General features: G+C 40.5%; 2 protein-coding genes across 2 annotated transcripts in view; one reads left to right on the top strand and one right to left on the bottom strand.

The window, feature by feature from the left end:
- Nucleotides 1–13,294, top strand: part of LOC109923391 (unconventional myosin-Vb-like) — a gene marked incomplete at its 5' end in the record, with an annotated part of 126,168 nt that extends 112,874 nt beyond the window's left edge. The window contains 4 exons of the mRNA XM_048613914.1: nt 2,576–2,669; nt 8,416–8,564; nt 13,151–13,201; nt 13,289–13,294. Coding sequence (XP_048469871.1) covers nt 2,576–2,669; nt 8,416–8,564; nt 13,151–13,201; nt 13,289–13,294 — 300 coding nt within the window. The remainder of the gene's footprint in view (nt 1–2,575; nt 2,670–8,415; nt 8,565–13,150; nt 13,202–13,288) is intronic.
- An 8,389-nt stretch (nt 13,295–21,683) lies between these two features.
- The window catches only part of LOC109931109 (protein unc-13 homolog A), a 342,784-nt gene continuing 342,303 nt past the window's right edge, over nt 21,684–22,164 (bottom strand). The window contains exon 40 of the mRNA XM_048613913.1: nt 21,684–22,160. Within this exon, the coding sequence (XP_048469870.1) occupies nt 21,913–22,160 (248 nt within the window). The 3' untranslated portion in view covers nt 21,684–21,912. The remainder of the gene's footprint in view (nt 22,161–22,164) is intronic.

Here is a 22,164-nt window from a genome sequence, read left to right as displayed (position 1 = left end):
ACTATGTGTCTTATCAATCTAGCAAACTCCTCTGATTTGCTGCCAGTGCATTGACATTGCTCCTTAGAGGCCAAAATTGTACACCATTGGTCTGTCTAATGCCCTGTACACCTGAAGCATAACATCCTTAGCTTTTTACGTTCAATTCCTCACATAATAAAGGATAGCATCCCGTTAGCCTCCTTGATTTAGGTGCTGTACCTTTTTATATTTGTTATTCATGTGTTTGAACATTATAAATCTTTCTGCACCTCAATTCTCTGGACATACTCATCCTTCCTGTCAAAGTGAGCAGCCTCACAATTTACAACAGTCTACTCTGTGTGCTAGACTTCTGTGCACTCACTCAACTTATCTATACCCATCTACAACGTTTTGTCTTTGCAACATACTTGGCTACTTAATGTCATCTGGAAATTTGGTGTCCATGCTTTCTCCCCTTGTCTAAATAATTTAATTAAATTGTAAAATGTTGAGGTCACAGGACTGACCCTGTAGGACTCCATGCTTCATATTCTGCTAATTTTGCAGTTCCATTTATATTCATGGTGTTCTGTCAGCCAATCTTCTGCCCATGCTGAGATGTCACCTCCAATACTGAGCTTTTATTTTCCACAATAAACGTTGATGCTATCAAATCCATAGGCTCCCCTTTATTTTTGGTGAATGATTGTATGATTGTAATTATTCCTTCAAGGAACTCCAATAAATTGGCTAAGCATGATTTCCCTTTGAAACAATACTGACTCTCCCCAGTTGCCTTGTTTGCTATGTGTGCAGCCGTAATCTCTTTAATCAGTTCTAATACTGTTTTCATGACCGATTTCAAGCTAACTGGCTCATAATTCTCTCTTCTGCCTGCCTCCACTCTCTCTTGAAAGAGTGGTTATATTTCCTATTACCCAGTTGCATGAAACCTTCAGGAATTTTTGGACAATCAGGGACCTAAGGGGCATCTCTTTCATGCCGAGAGAATGAGCTGCCAGAGGAAATGGTGGAGGCTAATACAATTATCTATCCAGATGCCTTTTAAATGTTGTAAATTAATAGAAAGGGTATAGAAGGATATGGGCCAAATGCTGGCAAATAGAACTAGATTTATCTAGGATATCTGGTCGCCATGGACGAATTGGACCAAAGAGGGTATCTCCATGCTGCATACCCTGACCCTCTGACCTTGACTACCTCATTAACAGCCCACTTCAGGACCACAGAATGAAATCCATCTGGACCCAGTCACTGCTCCATCAGTTTGCTTAGTTCCACTTTCTTTGATTTTAATTTTGCCAAGTTCCTCTCTCCCTTTACCACCTGATTTATGACGACTACTGGAAAGTTTTTCTTCTATTCCCTATAGGGAAGACAAGCAAAAGATTTGGTTAGTTCATCTGTTTCTTTATCTATTACTAACTCCATTCTCACTCACTTGAGACAATATGGGCCTTTCAAGAGGGGTTTGTTCTGTCCTCTTTCACTTAACCAGACATGTTGTCAATCTGGTGTGGAGGTGTCTGCTCCATGGAAAGCAGAGTAGAAATAGCGTAGTGGGGTTAAAATTGTATCAGATAGTAGGAACTGCAGATGCTGGAGAATCTGAGATAACAAGGTGTAGAGCTGGATGAACACAGCAGGCCAATAGCGTAGTCTCTTATCTAGCTTTTTGAAAAAAAAAGCGTGAATGGGCAAAGACAAGGTCACACAGACCCAGGATTTTAGTTCTGCTTTTTGTTGAAGTTGGGAGTTTTGAAGTTGAAGCTTCTAGATATAGCTGTCTCTCTCTGCTGCTGGATTCATTCTGTCAGTGGTCCTTCTCCTGGACTGAAGGAGATAGCAAGTGAGGAAAATCTGTTTTGCTGAATTTGCCGTTTGGCAATGTGTGTTTATGGGATGCAGCTCGATTTGAGTAGCTAAACATTATTTTGTTAAGTCTGTCGATAGTTAAAATTATGCCAGTTCTTCCTTGTATTTTAACTGTGGTGTAAGGAAAAGAACTTTTGCTTAAAGCAACGTAGCTTGACCAATCAAATCACATCTGGAACAGAGTGCCTTACACTTTGTCTTTAAGGTAAATGTAAGGGTCTAGGCTATCTCCTTGCCATGTTTTGAGGGGGTTTGGTCTGACCGATAACGCATTAGAAGACCAATGTTCAGTTTAATTTATTCCTTTATAAATACTTCTAGAAACTCTTGCTACCCATTTTTGCATCTTGGCCAACTTCTTTTCATACAGGCTAGCTACAGCCATTATTACTGAAAACTAATCCCATCTCTGGTTTGTGTTTGGAGGAACAAAAGCTGAAGCTGCCCCCAGTAAATCAAAACTTGCAGCAGTAACCTGATTCTTTTACCCATTTCAAGCTGACTGTATATACAAAACAGGTTGCTGAATTCTAATAAATTTGATGCATGTGTCATACTTAATGTGTTAAGCTTTTCATTTTGCAGTGGGCATTTACTGTGAATTTACTTCAAATTGAACATTTGGAAATATCATTTGGTCTTGGGTATAAACTGCTTTGTAGCTCTGCATTTCAATATTTCTGATGGTGTTAAAGTTTTTTTAATTCTTTTTCAGCACTTCGCTATTCTTGAAAAGGAGAAAATTGATTTAAGTGATGAAAAAGAAGCTTTAAACCAATATCTTCAAGAACAGTCCAAGATTATTGAAGGTATTTTTAATAAAATTGTCTTAAATTTATTGGTTTCTTTCTATTAGTTTCAGTTCTAATCACTATTTAAGTAAAGCAACATTAGTTTTAAGGTCTCGATATTTGACAGATTGAATGCTGTACTCACCAGGTATGAATTTCTTGGTTTAAAAGGTGCAAAGCTAGAAAGTGATGCAGTCTATTCTACTTCCACAGGTAGAGAACATTTAGTCAAAGGAACACTTTCTCCACCTAATCTATGTAAGCGATCAGGTAGTGAACAAATGCTCATCCCAATAATAAAGCAATTTTGAATTCCCTCTGTTCTGATGAGCCCTAGTCAGCCTCGCTGGGAGAGACTTGCATTCTCTACAGTCAGCACAGGAATTTGATTGGGATTTTGTTTTGTATCCACTTATTCATTTGAATGCATTCTGAAGGCAGCATGGCCAAAACTGCACATAGTATTCCATTGCATTGGTCGCTGGCAGAATGAAATAATTACAGCAGCTTATTGTTTATTTCTATTATAAACAAAAATTTAGAATAAACATGTCAAGATGTGATACTGTAAAACAGGCTGAATTAGACTGCAGAGATAGGAACTGCCGATGCTGGAGAATCTGAGACAAGGTGTAGAGCTGGATGAACACAGGCCAAGCAGCATCAGAGGAGCAGGAAAGCTGACATTTCGGGTCTAGGCCCTTCAGAAATGGGGGAGGGGAAGGGGATTCTGAAATAGATAGAGAGGGGGAGGCAGATAGAAGATGGATAAAGGAGAAGATGGGTGGAGAGGAGACAGACAGGTCAAGGAGGCAGGGTTGGAGCCAGTAAAGGTGAGTGTAGGTGGGGAGTTAGGGAGGGGATAGGTCAGTCCAGGGAGGACGGACAGGTCAAGGGGGCGGGATGAGGCTAGTTGGTGGGAGATGGGGGTGGGGCTTGAGTTGGGAGGAGGGGATAGGTGGGAGGACAGGTTAGGGAGGCGGGTACGTGCTGGGATGGTTTTGAGATGTGGTCGGGGGAGGGGGGATTTTGAAGCTTGTGAAGTCCACATTGATACCATTGGGCTGCAGGGTTTCCAAGGGAAATATGAGGTGCTGTTCCTGCAACCTTCAGGTGGCATCGTTGTGGCACTGCAGGAGGCCCAGGATGGACATGTCGTCCAAGGAGTGGGAGGGGGAGTTGAAATGGTTCATGACTGGGAGGTGCAGTCGTTTGTCGCGAACCGAGCGTAGGTGTTCCGCAAAGTAGTTTCCAAGCCTCCGCTTAGTTTCCCTGATGTAGAGGAGGCCACATCGGGAACAGCGGATACAGTATACCGCATTAGCAAATGTGCAGGTGAACATCTGTGATGTGGAAGGTCTTCTTGGGGCCTGGGATGGGGGTGAGGGGGGAGGTGTAGGGGCAGGTGTAGCACTTCCTGCGGTTGCAGGGAAAAGTGCCAGGGGTGGTGGGGAGTGTGGAGCTGACAAGGGAGTCACGGAGAGAGTGGTCCCTCCGAAAAGCAGATAAGGGTGGGGAGAGAAAAATGTCGTTGGTACTCCCCACCACACCCAGCACTTTAAGTGCTAAAGATGTTCACAGATGTTCACCTGCACATTTGCTAATGCGGTATACTGTATCCGCTGTTCCCGATGTGGCCTCCTCTACATCAGGGAAACTAAGCGGAGGCTTGGAGACTACTTTGCGGAACACCTACGCTCGGTTCGCGACAAACGACTGCACCTCCCAGTCATGAACCATTTCAACTCCCCCTCCCACTCCTTGGACGACATGTCCATCCTGGGCCTCCTGCAGTGCCACAACGATGCCACCTGAAGGTTGCAGGAACAGCACCTCATATATTTCCCTTGGGAACCCTGCAGCCCAATGGTATCAATGTGGACTTCACAAGCTTCAAAATCTCCCCTCCCCTGACCGCATCCCAAAACCGTCCAAGCTCGTACCCGCCTCCCTAACCTGTCCTCCCACCTATCCCCTCCTCCCACCTCCCACCTCAAGCCCCACCCCCATGTCCCACCTACCTGTCTCATCTCGCCTCCTTGACCTGTCCGTCCTCCCTGGACCGACCTATCCCCTCCCTAACTCCCCACCTACACTCACCTTTACTGGCTCCATCCCCACCTCTTTGACCTGTCTGTCTCCTCTCCACCTATCTTCTCCTCTATCCATCTTCTATCCGCCTTCCCCTCTCTCCCTATTTATTTCAGAATCCCCTTCCCCTCCCGCATTTCTGAAGAAGGGCCTAGACCCGAAACGTCAGCCTTCCTGCTCCTCTGATGCTTGGCCTGCTGAATTAAACTGTAGATTATTAAGCTTCACTGCCTAACATTGTTTTGCCAGAAGATTCTTAACTCTGCATGTGACATTGCTAGATGTTTAATTCACAATAATCCATGTGTTTCACTGACTTTGAATTCAGATAATTATGTTGGAGATTATTCAATTTTTTAAACACCCTTGATTGAGCTAATTATGAACAAATTATTTGAACAGTGGGTGTAGTATGATGGTTTATGAATATGCTAGTGATCTAATTGACACTCTGAAGTCAGAGTGGAGCAGAAGAACAGATCAGAGAAAGCGTATAATGGGCAGGAGTAAGATGCCAAAAAGCTGCATTCAGGAGCCTGTGTAACTCTGTAAATGTAAATACTGAAAGAAATGACACATTAGGAATACAAGACCACATGAATAGGAGCAGCCTTATTGTAAATGTAGCATATTCATCATGTTCTTTGGTGGAATAAAGTTGAAAAATTGACTCCCTTTTATTTTAACATTTAAAAACAAATAACCAGATGCCAGTTAGCCTTACATCTGTCATTGGGAAAATGTTAGACAATAGTCTTCAAAATGTTAAGCACATGTTCAGTTTTTGAATTTGTGCAACCCAAAGTAAACCTAGAATAAGCAGTTTGTTTATTTTTAGTGCTATATAAACTGGCAGATAATGTATACAAACATGTTGAATTCTGGGTTGTAGTTTGAGACTGCAAGTCATTCAGTCCACTGGCTGGATATCTGTGAAGTGGGTGTGATATTTGGACTTGAGTATGTTCATTTTTGGGAGAATGCTGTCTCTGAAGTATGTATCTGGAGCCAAAATAAGCTTCCAATTTAAATGCACAGGAAGGTAGACCCAGGTATTTTTCTGTTTGAGTCCCCAAAAATCACAGTCCCTTGATCTCTTTCAGCCCAACACTTTACGTAGCAACTGTTTACGTATCAACTACACACATCAACTCCACTGCTTTGTAAATCAAACACCTTATGGAATTCGGTGGCCAATTTCACCAATGTTTACTTGAAGGAATAGGTCTGAGACAAACATGACATGAATTCCATTACATTTGATTCCTGAGATCCTGTTGCATTTCTCTGCTAACTACCTCCAGGTGTGCATGGATGTTTTCTGGGTGGATCCACTTTGTATTTGGTACTTTTCTCCCATTTTCTCCGGTCTGTATTGTAGCATTTTGTTTTAATCGGGAGAACCAGAGACCCAGCTTCAATTTAAATGCATTCATGGCACAAGTATTTACATGACAAGGCTTGCTAATGCTTGTTAGTGCATCATGCAGTGGTAATTAGCAAAAGAGCTGTAATTCGGATCATATCTGGTAGCTGGGCTGTCTGTCATATCAATGAATTGGTTGAACTGCAGCAAGAAGCATTCACAGTCCTTCAGGTCCTGCTGTAGTTGTCATCAGATGCTGAAAGATATCATCAGATAAAGATTCCATTCCTCTTGCTACTTTGGAAGCATCAAGTGATGTGCTTTGGATTGCTGTTATTGTTGTTTCTTTGTTCTTAAAGTTTTTAAACAGAGAGTCAGTGACCACAGTCGTCATTCTTTTAATTACATTGTCATTTATGAATCGTTTTGTTTTACTAGAAGATGGCATTCGCAAAATGATGCTTCAGTGCAGGCCTTACCTTTTCTATTCGTTTAGAAAAGAAATGACTTGAGCTTTCAAAATAGCCTCCAGCTCATCAATTTTTTTATTTTTGTCCAAAGCATGCTATTAAAGAGAAAATTATTTTTGAATTTACTGTGCATTGTGATGCTGTTCCAAATGTCCTTTTTTACTTTGTTGACATTGCCTTTGACATACACGGCAAACTGTCAATCTTTTACAATTGTGAACAAAAATATTTCTATTCTATATAGAAGTTGTGCATTATTGGTAGTCCAGATTCTTCACTCGTCATGTTTCTAGTACTGTAACAATAGCCTTCACCCATCAGTGCCTAAGTATATTTCTTATTGTCACCACAAAACTGTCTTCACATGGCAAAGATAGTTCATCTGGACCAAATTGAAACATGATGCAAAAACTGACTCAACCTGTTAAGTGTGTGCAATTTTCTAGCTGTGCAGCTTCTGGAGGTGGAAGTTGTACAGTGGTATGACCAATGTATGTACAGCAAGGGAATTGAAGTAGGTGATGAGATTGGCCTTCAACACAGATTAAAATCAACAGTCGGAGTCCCTGATTTATCAGTGTTAGAACCTAATTATAAAGGATGTAATAGTAAGCATTTTCTAAATGCATTAATGTGATCAAGCCAAGTCAGCATGGCTTCATGAAGGGGACATTAATGTCTGACAGATTTATTGGAAATCTTTTGAAGACGTTACAAGCATGACAGATGAAGAAAAATCTATAGATGTATTATATTTGGATTTCCAAAAGATCTTTAAGATATTGCACGTAAAATTATAAGATAAGAGCCAATGATGTAGGTGTATTAATATGGATTGGGTAACTGATGGAAAACAGTTGGGATAAAGGGGACATTTTCAGGATATCAGCCTGTAACTAGTGGAGTGCTACAAGTCACAATTATTTGCAATATATAATTTGGATGAGGGAAATGAATGTACTGTTGACAAGTTTGTGGATTGCATTGTAGGTAGGAAGGCAAGTCGTGAAGATGATTGTCCATAGAGAGACATAGACCAGTTAAGTGAGTACCTAAAAACTTGGCAGATGGCATATAATATGGGGAAAATCTGAGGTTATGCATTGTGGCAGGAAGAATGGAGGAACTGAATATTACCTAAACGGAAAAACTGCAGATTTCTGCAGAGGGGGATTTGGGGGTCCACTTGTGTAAATCACCTAAAAGCCAATGTTTGCATTCAGGTAATAAGGAAGGCAAATAGACAGTTGACTTGTTTGTTTCGCAGGGAATGGAGTAATAAAATAGAGAAGTCTTACTGAAGCAAGACAGGATTAAGACCTCAGCTGGGGGTTGTGCGGAACAGACTTGAGTTACAGATTTGAATTAGACTGAGGCATTGAGAATGTCACTGCTTAGCCGTGCGCCCCTGAACTAAAATAAGGTAATTTGGGAAAGTCAGATTCAATGTCTGTAGTCTGCAGCTTGTGTTGAACATCTACCAATAACCACCAAGCTCCTATTACAAACATAATTTATGCTAAGTATCAACATGCTTGGTCCTCAACAACAAAAAAAACCCAGCATTGGTTAACTGTGGGAACTGTTACTTTTAAAGGAAAGCATTCTAGAATATTCAACACTGCTTGTTTGCACTTTGCTTAAAGCTGCATTGTCAAACTTTGTTTTAATGGTAGCAATACAAAATTAAAGGATTGCATTTTGCCTGAATATTTGGCATTTTGAGCACTGCTATTTTAAAGATCTTGCGTCCTATTATACCAACCTTGTTCACCACCAATACAATTAATGGAGTGCAAATCTAAGTAACATAGTATTTTTATTTGTATAATTAAAGGTCAAATTGCCCTGAAGGTGGCACTGAAGAGTCAACAGTTGCATGCTGAATTTGAGGAAGAGCGATTTCATTACCAAAACCTTGTGAAAAAATTCTCCCACCTAGAACAAAGATATGAAAATCTGAAAGATGAGCTGACTTTCATTAAGGTAATTTGAACTTTAATTTGCTTCAAATATTTACAATACTGACAAAATAAATGTGCCAAAACCTTTTTTCAGTTGTGTGCCACTACTTTAGATATCAAGACTGATCAAGTCTAAAGATGAGGTTTTGTTAATGAGAATATGAATTTACTCTACACATACTTTAATTTTATAAATAAATACCTTGTAAACCTGTGCAGATAGCCAGTGGGAGGAGGCATTAGAGAAACCCATCCAAAATCAATTTTATCCATGTGTACATTGCCAATATCTTCTGAATTTCTCAGGTCTTTAGAACTCTATGATCAAAATAAAATACCCAACTGTCTACTGGTTTACTTCCGTAAACAAATTTTGTATTTGGGTTGCATTTAATGCTTTGCTGAAATGACTTTATCACCCTGCAACAATGCAAAGTAAACAGCGTAGCTCTTATTTTCTGTTCTTGGAGACCACAAGGAGGCAGCAGTTTGACCGCCTTTAGCTTTACACTACTATATAAAGTTAACCATAATCTTGTAGGCTTTTAAGAGTCTGCTGGACTGTCTGTTTTTATAATAGTTGAATTGGCTATTTCCCACCTACAAATAGATTGAAGTTTTCTTTTTTTATTCCTGTGGCTTGTTAGAGAGTTTTTTTATTGATTCATGGGATGAGGGTGTCGCTGGCTAGGCAGCATTTATTGCCCATCCCTAATTGCCTAGAGGGCAATTAAGAGTCAACCACATTGCTGTTGGTCTGGAGTCACACGTAGGCCAGACCAGGTGGGGATGGCAGTTTCCTTCCCTAAAGGACATTAGTGAACCAGATGGGTTTTTCCCGACAATCAACAATGGATTCACTGTCATCTTTAGATTCTTCATTCCAGATATTTATTGAATTCAAATTCCGCCATCAGCCGTGGCGGTATTCGAGCCCAGGTCCCCAGAATATTATCCAGGTCTCTGCATTAATAGTCCAGCGATAATACCACTGCCATCGCCTCCCCTATATAGTAGCTTGATACCTAATGTTAGACCTTGCTGGAGTGGAAATCAAGCCCTGCTATTGTGTTATCACTGAAGTTAGACATTAGAGTTAAACTACATAAAATTCCACAGTTTACCTAACTTTCAGACTTGGGTCGACAGAAAACACTCGCCAGGTTTCTGTACTTAACAATAAGCATAATTAGACTCCAGCTATAGGTAAACAATTAATGAACTGTCAGCACATAAATCTAGTTCTCTCATTCACTCAGGAAAAATTATAGGCATTACATGTGGAGGGAAAGACTGGAAAAGCAGTTGTGTCCCTGTTCACTGATTTTTGCTGAGATTATTCTTGTGCTATTAAGAATGTTGCTTCTTGATCTTCCTTCTCTCGTTGCTTTTACTTGTTTGTAGGATGCACAAAGTGACTGGTTTGCACTTAGGTCTCTGACTTATTAATTAAAAGTAACTAAAGTATAAATAAACTGGTTTTCTTCAGGCTTAGTGGTTTTTACTGTAGAGAATCAAGACAGTTCCTGAGTTTGTGGAGACTTAATGTTGTCTTTTCTCTCTATCTTGTTCAAGCCCCAAGCTATTCGGCTACCTTGGAGCCAATCTGTTTAGCAGCTAGGAAGTGTTTTGTCATTTGATAACTAACTAGCCACCTATCACAGGCAAACCAGCCAGTTGTTGCTAGCTGAATCTCCACTTTTGCACACACTTGTCTGTAAACCTCCTCCACTACTGCTTGAAGCAGCTGTTGTGTAAACAGTACTTACAATAAGTGTCAGGTTAATTTGCTTTCAAAGTGTGGCGATCCTCAATCCTTGATTTGTGTTTTTTTTCAAATCAATTTTTTCACTTCAGTCTACAATCGAAAATACAGAATATCTTAAAGATATGATCTTCGCTGAGTATAGTGTTTTAAGTGAGGAGTGTCCAGCCGCCTTCTCATTCCTTTATTTTACTTGTTTATTTAATTTATTTGACAGTTACTTAGAGACCAAGAGGAAGAATCTAGGCTACTTTTTCAAGCTGTCCAAGCACAGGGTTAGGTTTCTCTTGTCTTGAGGTTTTGAAGAAAATATTTATTCAGGGATTTTTGTATCCTGCATTTTTAAAATTTATTTTATCTTGTTGAATTCATGCAGGTAACTCTTTCATTAAAAGTCAAACCAATGTAACTTCTCTGTGCAATAGAGTTTAATAATGAGAAACTATTTATTATCTGTTTCTTGCATTACAACAATGGGCTGTAAAATATTTTTGGTGGGTCAATGGTCACAGAAAATGCTGTACAAATGCAAGCTTCAATGCTGAATGTGACTTGGGGAAGCTCAGTTTATATGTTAATGTAAAAGAAATTTCGTAATGTTGGACAACTGGGAGTTTGCCAGTTACAGCATCCTAATCTGTCTGATCAGTTGCAGCTTGTTTGCAAGGAGATGATGAGACTGCAAGGGTGAACAGAGGAAAAAAATACTGATTTCTTTTGTAGTCTCTGCAAAAATAAACTTCTATATGTGAAGTTACTTTAACCTGATTGGATCAGCCACCTGACTTTGACTATCTCTCTTCAGATCAAATGATTAAAAACTACTTCCAATTTTGTCTGAAGTCCAAAGTAATTTTGGATGTCTCCAAAAATGCCACCTCCATCAACCTTCCCAGGCAACCAGTTTGGCCGCAATAGTGCATAATGTTAATGACCTATTTGACCTGAGCTGAGTTTCAGTCCTCACATCCTTGCTATTTTTAGCTAATTCAACCTGCCTTTTCTGCCTGGCTGAGCTCATCCTTGTTTTGACAACTTCTCTTTTTAACTCCTCTTGCTTTCTTCAGGTCAAAGGTGTAGCTATGGATACCTGTGTAGGCCCCAGTTATGCTTGTCTCTGTGGGGTATATGGAACATAGCTTCTTCCAGTCCTACTCTCCCACCTGCAACTCTCAACTTTCTCAACCGCACCGACATCATTGCTTCCCCCCAATCATCTGGAATTAGAAAAATGTGTCTATTTTGCTTCCATTTTCCACCCTGCTGTCACCTTAACCTGGTCCATCTGACCCCTCCCTTCCCTTGCTTGATATTCTGTTCTCATATCTGGAGATAAGCTGGCCACTAATATCCACGATAAACCCCAACTCCCACAGTTACCTTGATTTGTACGTCCTCATACCCTGCTTCTTGTAAAGACTCCGTTCCATTTTTTCCTATTCCTCTGTTGCATCTGTCTGATGCCAACTTCATTGTCTCTAAATTGTCATCTAATATTCAATGGATAAACTTGCTTCAGTTAAATATTTAGAAGACAAATGCTATGTTTACTTTGTAACCACTGACTTATTTATCTCCCTGGCAAGACCGTTGTAAATTTGACATCATAGTTGATAAAGACAAACTTCTGACCACCTCCACGATATCATCTGATTCTGCAACTGTATCACTTCATCTGCTTAAACTCAACTGGTTTTATTGCCTCCCATACCATTCCAAAGCATGTCTTACCAATCTCTTGCCTTCTGATGCCCATCCCTCCCCCTGGAATTTGGATTTTGATATATTTAGATGGACTTCAGTTTGTTTTGTCAAGCTTTCTTTTTTAAATGTCAAAGTCCATTTGGGTTGGTGACCTCAATGCATAATTTCCAATAAGATGTGTAACTTCAGTCCTCTGCCTGGCAAAGCACCTGCAATGTTAATGGATGGCATGTTTACACTACTGAGTTTGAAAGGCCCAAGGTTATTTATTTAACTTTAGGCTTTAATTAACAAGAAAGAACACATTTCTAACTAAAGGATCAAGATTTTATAGTTCAGGAGAAGTAGTCACCTTTGTGTTTTTGGGTTTGTCAAGCTTCCAAGCCAAGAGAATTTGTGTAGAAGTCTTCAAGTTAGAATGGAAAAAGATTCTGCCATCAGAGCTAAGGCAGGCTCATGTCAGCAGACAGGAATGATGGAAATGTCTCGGTAGCCCAAGGGGAAAAAAAACTGGATTAAATGAAAATTTAAAGTTGAGATGGTGATATTGGGAACATGTTGAAACTGTTTAACTGTTATGGTTCTAGCAGTCACCTTTATAATTTTAAATTGTCTTTGTGTAATAAGCTTGTGTTCTGTTGAAGAACACCTACAGCCTCATGAATGTGTTTTTAATGACTAACCACCATTCTAGGGATTTAACCTGTCCAGTGTTACCATCAGTAAGGATCATCATAACAATATCATATTTGTTTTACAAAGCCCTTGTGCAATGGTGTATTTTATTAAAGGTATATGTAATTACAAAATGTTAATGTTGGCTTAATTATACTATTCCTTTCAGTTCTGATTTTTGATCTTTAACTCTCTTTTTCCAAATAATTTATTAAATGTGTTTATTTACACTTGGTTCATATGCATTCTTTGTTGAAATACAGTCTCTTTCACTAATGCTTTTTAATATTGGCAAATATTGCCTTTTAATTCTTTTTGGATGTAACCAGGCTATACCATTTGCAGTTGCTGTCCTGTACCTCCTTTCCTTAGGCCAGTGATAAATCGATTTATTTATCTATCATGTTAAACTATTTATTCCATTCACCTGTGTCATTTGTGACATAGTATGCTTATTTTAATAGGAAAATGAAATGAGAGATGCTGATATTGGAGAGACATGTAGCATTATTAAGGTAATACTTAAGTTTTTTTTTAAATTGTCTAAGTGTAAATGCAATTAAGTTTGAATTTTAAAACTGAATCATAAAACTTTGTTAAAGTATTGACCAGTTGTCACAATTACTAAAGTGATTTAACAGTTTCTGAAGATTTATTTTATCTAAATTTAAGTTCCATCTGATCTAGATCCTGTTGTATTCAGATGTAATCTTCTTCAGTGTCCATTACATCTCCAATTTTAGTGTCATCTACAAACTTACTAACCATACCTCCTATGTTCACATCCAAAGCATTTTTATATAAATGATGAAAAGCAGTGGAACCAGCACCGATCCATATGGCACACTGCGGGTCACAAGCCTCCAGTCTGGAAAAACAACCCTCCACCACCACCCTCTGTCTTCTACCTTTTGTGCCAGTTCTGCATCCAAATGGCTAGTTCTTTGTGTATTCCATGAGTTCTAACCAGTCTACCATAAGGAATCCTTTGTCAAACGCCTTGTAGAAATCCACATAGATCATGTTCATCTCTCTACGCTCATCAATCCTCTTTGTTAGTTCTTCAAAAAACTTAATCAAGTTAGTGAGACACAAGTTCCTTTGCACAAAGCCATGTTGACTATCCCTAATCAGTTCTTGCCTTTCCAAATACACGTAAATCCTGCCCCTCAGGATTCCCTCCAACAACTTGTCCAGCATCGATGACCGGCTTACCAGTCTACAGTTCCCTGGTTTTTCTTTATCACCTTTCTTACATTTGTGGCACCACATTAGCCAACCTCCAGTCTTCTGGCACCTTGTCTGTGGCTATCAATGATAGAAATACCTCGGCAAGGGGCCCAACAATCACTTCCCTGGCTTTCCACGGAGTTCTAGTGTACACCTGATCAGGTCCCAGGGATTTGTCTACCTTTTGTGTTTTAAGCCATCCAGCACCACCACCTCTGTAAAATGGGCATTTTTCAAGATGTCGCCATAGAACATAGAACATTACAGCGCAGTACAGGCCCTTCGGCCCTCAATGTTGCGCCGACCTGTGAAACCAATCTGAAGCCCATCTAACCTACACTATTCCATTATCATCCATATGTTTATCCAATGACCATTTAAATGCCCTTAAAGTTGGCGAGTCTACAACTTTTGCAGGCAGGGCATTCCACGCCCTTACTACTCGGAGTAAAGAACCTACCTCTGACATCTGTCCTGTATCTATCACCCTTCAATTTAAAGCTATATCCCCTCGTACTAGCCATCACCATCCGAGGAAAAAGGCTCCCACTGTCCACCCTATCTAATCCTCTGATCATCTTGTATGTCTCTATTAAGTCACCTCTTAACCTTCTGCTCTCTAACGAAAACAGCCTCAAATCCCTCCGCCTTTCCTCATAAGACCTTCCCTCCATACCAGGCAACATCCTGGTAAATCTCCTCTGCACCCTTTCCAATGCTTCCACATCCTTCCTATAATGAGGCGACCAGAACTGTACGCAATACTCCAAGTGCGGCCGCACCAGAGTTTTGTACAGCTGCAACATGACCTCATGGCTCTGAAACTCAATCCCTCTACCAATAAAACCTAACACACCATACGCCGCCTTAACAACGCTATCAACATGGGTGGCAACTTTCAGTGATCTATGCACATGGACACCGAGATCTTTCTGCTCATCCACACTACCAAGAATCTTACCATTAGCCCAGTACTCTGTATTCCTGTTACTCCTTCCAAAGTGAATCACCTCACACTTTTCCGCATTAAACTCCATTTGCCACCTCTCAGCCCAGCTCTGCAGCTTATCTATGTCCCTCTGTAACCTGCAACATCCTTCCGCACTATCCACAACTCCACCAACTTTGGTGTCATCCGCAAATTTACTAACCCATCCTTCTACGCCCTCATCCAGGTCATTTATAAAAATGACAAACAGCAGTGGCCCCAAAACAGATCCTTGAGGTACACCACTAGTAACTGAGACTAGTAACATTGTGGACTTCACAAGCTTCAAAATCCCCCCCCTTACCCGACCGCATCCCAAAACCAGCCCAGCTCGTCACCGCTTCGCTAACCTGTCCGTCCTTCCTCCCACCTATCCACTCCTCCCACCTCAAGCCCCACCCCCACCTCTGACCTACCAGCCTCACCCTGCCTCCTTGACCTGTCCGTCCTCCCTGGACTGACCTATCCCCTCCCTAACTCCCCACCTTTACTGGCTCCATCCCCGCCTCTTTGACCTGTCTGTCTCCTCTCCACCTAATCTGCTCCTTTATCCATCTTCCATCCCCCTACCCCCCTCTCTATTTATTTATTTCAGAATCCCCTTCCCCTCCCCCATTTCTGAAGAAGGGTCCAGACCCAAAATGTCAGCTTTCCTGCTCCTCCGATGCTGCTTGGCCAACTCTGTTCATCCAGCTCTACACCTTGTTATCTCAAAAAAAAAAAGACTAGTTTGGTTTGGGGAAACTTGGTCAGCCTGCATGAATTGGACTGAAGGGTCTGTTTCTGTACTGTATGACTGAGGTTATGCACTTTAAGCTGTTCAATTCTTCCTGCCAATGTTATTTGAATGGAGAAAGACTGGGGTCCTTATCCATCTATCTCAAAAAAACCTAGCATCCAAGTTCAATAGGTAATAGAAAAGGCAAATGGAAAGTTGGCCTTTATTTCAGAGGGAATGGAGATAAGTAGGGTGGATCTTGCTAAAACTATACAAGGCACTAGTGAGACCACATTACTGAACAAGTTTGGGACCTTCTAAGGAAAAATGAACATGCACTGGAGGCAGTCCAGAGAAGGTTCATTCAGTTGATACCAGGTATGAAGTAATTGTTTTGTGATGAGGGGTTAAGCATCTTGGGCTTGTGCTTGTGCTCGTGGGAATTTAAGAATGATGTGACCTTATTGAAACACAGGATTTTTACGGGACCTACTTAGAAATATGGAAATGTTCTTTCTGCTTAAGGGGAAGACTAGGATCAGAGGCCATAATCTCCAGCATAAGGTGGAATTTCTTCTCCAGGTAGTCACCATGGAACCCTTTACAACAGTGTTGTCAAGTTGTCATTGAGTAAAAATCTGTATCTCGAATATATTTAGTAGGGGAATCAAGGGTAAGGAGGAAAAGGCAGGATAGTGGCATTGAGAAATTCACCAAACATTACCAAGGGCAACAGATAAATGGGAACACTGCCATCCTGATTTGGAAATATATCGCTGTTCCTTTACCGTCAATGGATCAAAATCCTAGAATTCCCTCCCTAATGGCATTGTGGGTCAACCCATAGCAGGAGGACTGCAGCAGTTCAAGAGGGTAGCTCACCACCACCACCAGAATTAGGGCAACTAGGGACGGGCAAGAAGTGCTGGTCAGCCACAAATGAATAGAGAAAAAACTTGTTGGATCAGCTGTGATTGTGTTGAGTGGCCTTGCTCGGGAGGTAGGGGGAAGAGAAGTATTCTAGAAGTCATGAAATTGGTAACCATCTGAGAAATTGATTTGTTTTGAGAAGGTAAGGGTGTCATCTGAAAGAAGAGCCATCAGTACCTCTATCTGCAGGTTTTATTCAGATGGGAATGAGCAAGCAGAAAGTTTTACATTAGAATTGGAGTGGATAAAAGGTTGTGGTTTGTGGTTGGTGGTTGGTTGTTATTAGAGAAACCGAGACAACTAATTGTAATTACTACTCCACCACCACTTCCCTATTGCTGCTGCTATGTCACTGGACTAGTAATCTAGAACTGTAGCCTAATATTCTGGGGCCATGGATATTAATTCCAGTAAGGCTTATGGTGAAATTTGAAATCAATGCAAGAAATTAAAGCTTTTAATTCCATACTAATATCAACCACTGTTCTAAAAACCCATCTGCTTTTTAGGGAAAGAAATTTGCTATCCTTACCTGCTCTGGACTCCAGACTGTCAACAGTGTGGCCTTAACCGGCCTTTGAAATGACCTAGCACTCCGCAATCCACTCACCCCGAGGATGGTAGCAGTTCAAGGTGACTCGACACTACCTTCTCCACAGCACTGAGGATTGGAGCAATAAATACTAGCCTAGCCAGCAATACCCTTCCCATGATGAAATTTAAAAAGTTTGACATAAAAGTAGGCTGGGAGGGAGGGATACGGGAAAATGAAAGCAAAACATTAGCTTGCTAAACTAGGGAAAAAAAGCAGAAATTAGAATTAAATGTGAACTGATGCATTTTGGTATTATAAAAAGTAATGTGATGATGAAGAGAAGGATTTGTGGTTTGGGTTGACAAAACATTAGAATCAGCACTTCAATGGAAAAAAGGCGAGAAAAGCAAATACTCCATTAACATTTTATGGAGAGAAGTATTGAATTTAAAAGACATAATGCAATGATGAATCTAAATAAAACTCATTAGGACCATGGTTGAAGATATGGATGCAGTTTTAAGATCCATACTTTACATTGATGCTATAGAGAGGTTGAGTACAGATTCAATAGGAATGCAGTCAGATATGAAGAAATATAGATGAGATGACTTCATAATTGGGGCTTTTTATTTTGGAACCAGGAAGGGTATGAAATGATTTGATGTTTAAAGTGTACATAGAAATGAATGGTATCCAGTGATAATGGCTATAGAATGAAACACAATTTGGGACTGGACAAATTTTTTTTTACATTGACGGTTGTGGGGCTGTAGAATAATGTAGTGACAGAAACAGAGACGAAGGCAGCTGTTAATGTGTGTTTGCTAAGAGGTACAGAAATTAACTAGAAACAGATGGGTATACAGAATTTAAGGGTAAATAGCAGACTGGGAGGTTCGTGCCAGTGACACGAGTCAGGATTTAACAGTTTAAAAACTAACCACATTGAATGTAAATGTGCAGACTTGGAGCCATTTCAGTTACACAAAGATATAACCACAATAATGCACATAAAATAGAAGTGTTAATCATCGTGGAAATTGGTGCAAAATCTGCTTGCAGTTGAAGGACTTGGGCACATTATAGTACAAAGCTAGTCATCCTCCTAAAGTCAAAGCTGTACATGTAGGGAAACAGATTCTTCAGTCTTTATTCATTCATGGGATGAGGGCATCACTCGTTAGGCAGCATTATTGCCCATCCCTGATTGCCCAGAAGGTGGTTAAGAGTCAACCGCATAGCTGTGGGTGTGGAGTCACATGGAGGCCTGACCAGGTAAGGATGGCAGTTTCCTTCCCTAAAGGGCATTAGTGAACCAGATGGGTTTTTCCAACAATCGGCAATGGATTCATGGTCAGCATTAGACTCTTAATTCCAGACACTTATTGAATTCAAATTCCACCATCTGCGGCGGTGGGATTCAAACCCAGGTACCAGGACATTATCTGGGTCTCTGGATTAAAGTCCAGCAATAATACCACTAGCCCCTTGCCTCCCCTCCGACTTGTCCATGTTGACCAGATATCCTAAATAAATCTAGTCCCATTTGGCCCATATCTCTGTAAACATTTCCTATTCATATTCCCATCCAGATGCCTTTGAAATGTTGTAATTGTATGAGCCTTCACCACTTCCTCTGGAGCTTATTGCATACATGCACCACCTTCTGTGTAACGAAGTTGTCCCTTGGGTCTGTTTCATACCTTTCCCCTCTTACCGTTAAACCAATGCCTTCTATTTTGTACTCCTATTCTGGGGAAAAAATTATTCACCCATGCCTTTCATGATTTTATGAACCTCTAAAGTCACCCCTCAGCCTCTAATACTCCAGGGAAAATAACCTAAACCTATTCAACCTCTCACTATAGTTCAAATCCACCAATATCCTTAATTTTTTTTCTGTACCCTTTTCAAGTTTAACATATTTCATATAGCAGGGATATCAGAATTGAATGCAGTATTCCAGAAGTGGCCTAAGCAATGAACTCTACAGCTGCAATATGACATCCCGACTCCTATATGCAATTCATTGACCAATAAAGGCAAGCCTTCTTCAATACCCTGTCTACCTGTGATTCCACTTTCAAGTAACTATGAACCTGTACCCAAGGTCTCTTTGTTCAGTATCACTCACTAAGACCCTACCATTAAGTATATATATCCTGCCCTGATTTTCCTTACCAAAATGCAACACGTCACATTTATTTAGAATAATCTCCATCTGCCACTCCTCGACCCATTGGCCCATCTGATCAAGGTCCTGTCGTGCTGAGATAACCTTCACTATCCACCACACAACCAATTTTGGTGTCATCTGCAAACTTAATCATTCCTCCTATATTCACATCCAAATATTATATAAATGACAAAAAGCAGTGGACTCAGCACCAGTCATTACCGCACACTGTTGGTCACAGGCCTCAGCCAAAAAACAACCCTCTACCATGAGCCATGTCTCCTACCTTAAAGCCAATTTTGTATCCAAATAGCTAGCTCTCTCTGGAGTCCATCTAATCTAACCTTGCTAACCAGTCTACTATGCAGAACCTTGTCAAATGCCATGAAGTCCATGTAGACAACTTTGTCACCTCTTGAAAGACCTCAGTCAAGTTAATGAGATGACTTTCCCCACACAAGCCATGCTGACTCTCCCTAATCAGTCCTTGTCTTTCCAACTCCATGTAAATCCTATCCTTCAGAATCCCCTCCAACAACTTGCCCACTGTTGACAGCAGGCACACTAATCTATAGTTCCCTGGCTTCTCCTTACCACCTTGCTTAAATAATGGCACCACATTAGCCACTCTCCAGTCTTCAGGCACCTCACCCATAGCTATTGATGATACAAATATCTCACCAAGGGGCCCAGCAATCGCTTCCCACAAAGTTCAGGGATACACTTGATCAGGTCCCAGGGCTTTATCCATCTTCATGTGTTTTAAGACATCTAGCACCACCATCTTGGTAATATAGAATTTTTAAGACATTACTATTTATTTCTCCAAGTTGTCTAGCTTCTATATCCTTCTCCACAGCAAATACTGATGTGAAATATTCATTTAATATCTTGCCCATTTCCTGCAGTTCCACACAGACAATCTTGTTCTTTAAGATCCCTATTCTCTTCCTAGTTACTCTTTTTTACCATTAATATATTTGTAGAATCTGTTTGGATTCGCCTTAACCCTTTTTGCCCTCCTGATTGCCCCCTCTTGACTATACACCACCTGCCCTTATACTCTAAGGGACTCCTACAATCCCAGATGCCTATATCTGCCATATGCCTCTTTCTTGACCAGAGCTTCAGTTTCTCTGGTCATCCAGCGTTCCCTATACTACCAGCCTTGCCCTTTGCACTAACAGCAACATACTGCCTCTGGACTCTCATTATCTTATTTTTGAAGGCCTCCCACTTTCCAACTGTCCTTTTACTGCAAATAGCTTCGTCCACTCAGCTTTTGAAAGTTCTTGCCTAATACTGTCAAATTTAGACCTGATCTAAAAGTTAAAGTTCTATCTTTTTCCATGATGGTTGGGGCCATTGTGGAGATAAGTTCGGTGGAGCAGGAGCAGGAGCAGGCGGAGACAATGGGTCGACCAGGGCAGAAGGGTCCAGACCCGAAATGTCAGCTTTCCTGCTCCTCTGATGCTGCTTGGCCTGCTGTGTTCATCCAGCTCTACACCTTGTTATCTTTTTCCATAACTATTTTAATGGATTTATTGTTACTGGCTCCAAAGTGTTCAGTCACTTGTCTTGCCTTATTTCCCAAGATAAGGTCACGTTTTACTCTTTTAGAAGGTTCATCCATATACGGAGTAAGAAAATTTCCTTGGACACACTTAAATTCCTTTCCATCTAAGCCCTTTACGCTACGGCAGTGCCTAGTGTATGTTTGGATAGCTAAAATCCCCTACCATTACAACTCTATCATTCCTACAGATCTGAGATCTCCTGAACAATTTGCTTCTCCATTTCCTGCTGACTGCTGGGGGGGTCTATAGTACAATCCCAATAAGATGATCATCCATTTCTTATTTCTGTTCCATCCAAATAACTTCACTGGCGTACCCCCAGGAATATCTTCCACATACAGCTGTAATGTTATCTCTAATAAAAAAAAAAAAATGCCACACTCCCTCCTCTCTTACTCCCACTCCCAACCATCCCCCGCCACTCCTATCCTTCCTATAGCATCTATACCCTGGAACATTGAGCTGCCATTTCTGTAACAGCTATGATATCCCACTCTCATGTTCCCAAATGCTTATCCCAATCATTGACTAGTCTAGCCTTCGAATGAGGTATCAATACTGTGATTGTCTCATTGTTTATGGTCATGTGACAAATTGTATGCCTAAGTAATAAGTATAAAATGTATAAAGAAAATTTTGTTCATTCAACAGCCTCTAAGTTGTATCCCTCTCTGCATAATGTACAACAAATCCCTTGCCTTGTTTGAACCCATAACTTCTGTGTCAGATGTCGCTTGAAAAACTATAACAGAGGTTAACCTGTAGTTTAGATAGGCATATGAAGGATAAATGCCAATACCAATAGGTTTGGCCAAATGCTGGTTTCAAAAATTTATTTTTAAATCATCATATACTTGTCATTTAAAATTTCACCTTTGGGCAATTTTCTTCTCTCTGTTCCTATATCGACTGAAAATGTGCACCCGGAAGACTTGGACAATTGTACAAGTGACAATAATCCCAGAGAATTGAGTGATATTACATAATTAAGACTAGGCTGCTACTTAACTATTTAGAAACAACATGCAATGATTTGGTTCCATGGATTTTCTATCTTGGATGGTGGACATCAACTTATAACAATCGTCAAAGCATTTGCAACAATCAAATTATATGAGGTACACATTTTACAAACTAGAGCTTGAAAGGATACATACAATTGAAAGGTTTCATTGAATTTTGGAGCCCAGCTATTGTTTTTGGATTTAGTGGCAAACCTCCTCTTCTTGTCACTAAGATGAGGTCCAATTATGTTAACTTCAACAAATGGACGGAAGATACCAGTTGTTTGCCACTTTAGATCATTAGCAGCCACAACTGC

Source organism: Rhincodon typus, chromosome 29 (genome assembly GCF_021869965.1).
Source record: "Rhincodon typus isolate 14 chromosome 29, sRhiTyp1.1, whole genome shotgun sequence".
NCBI classification, from domain to species: Eukaryota; Metazoa; Chordata; class Chondrichthyes; order Orectolobiformes; family Rhincodontidae; genus Rhincodon; species Rhincodon typus.
This window is presented reverse-complemented; position numbering and strand designations above follow the sequence as displayed.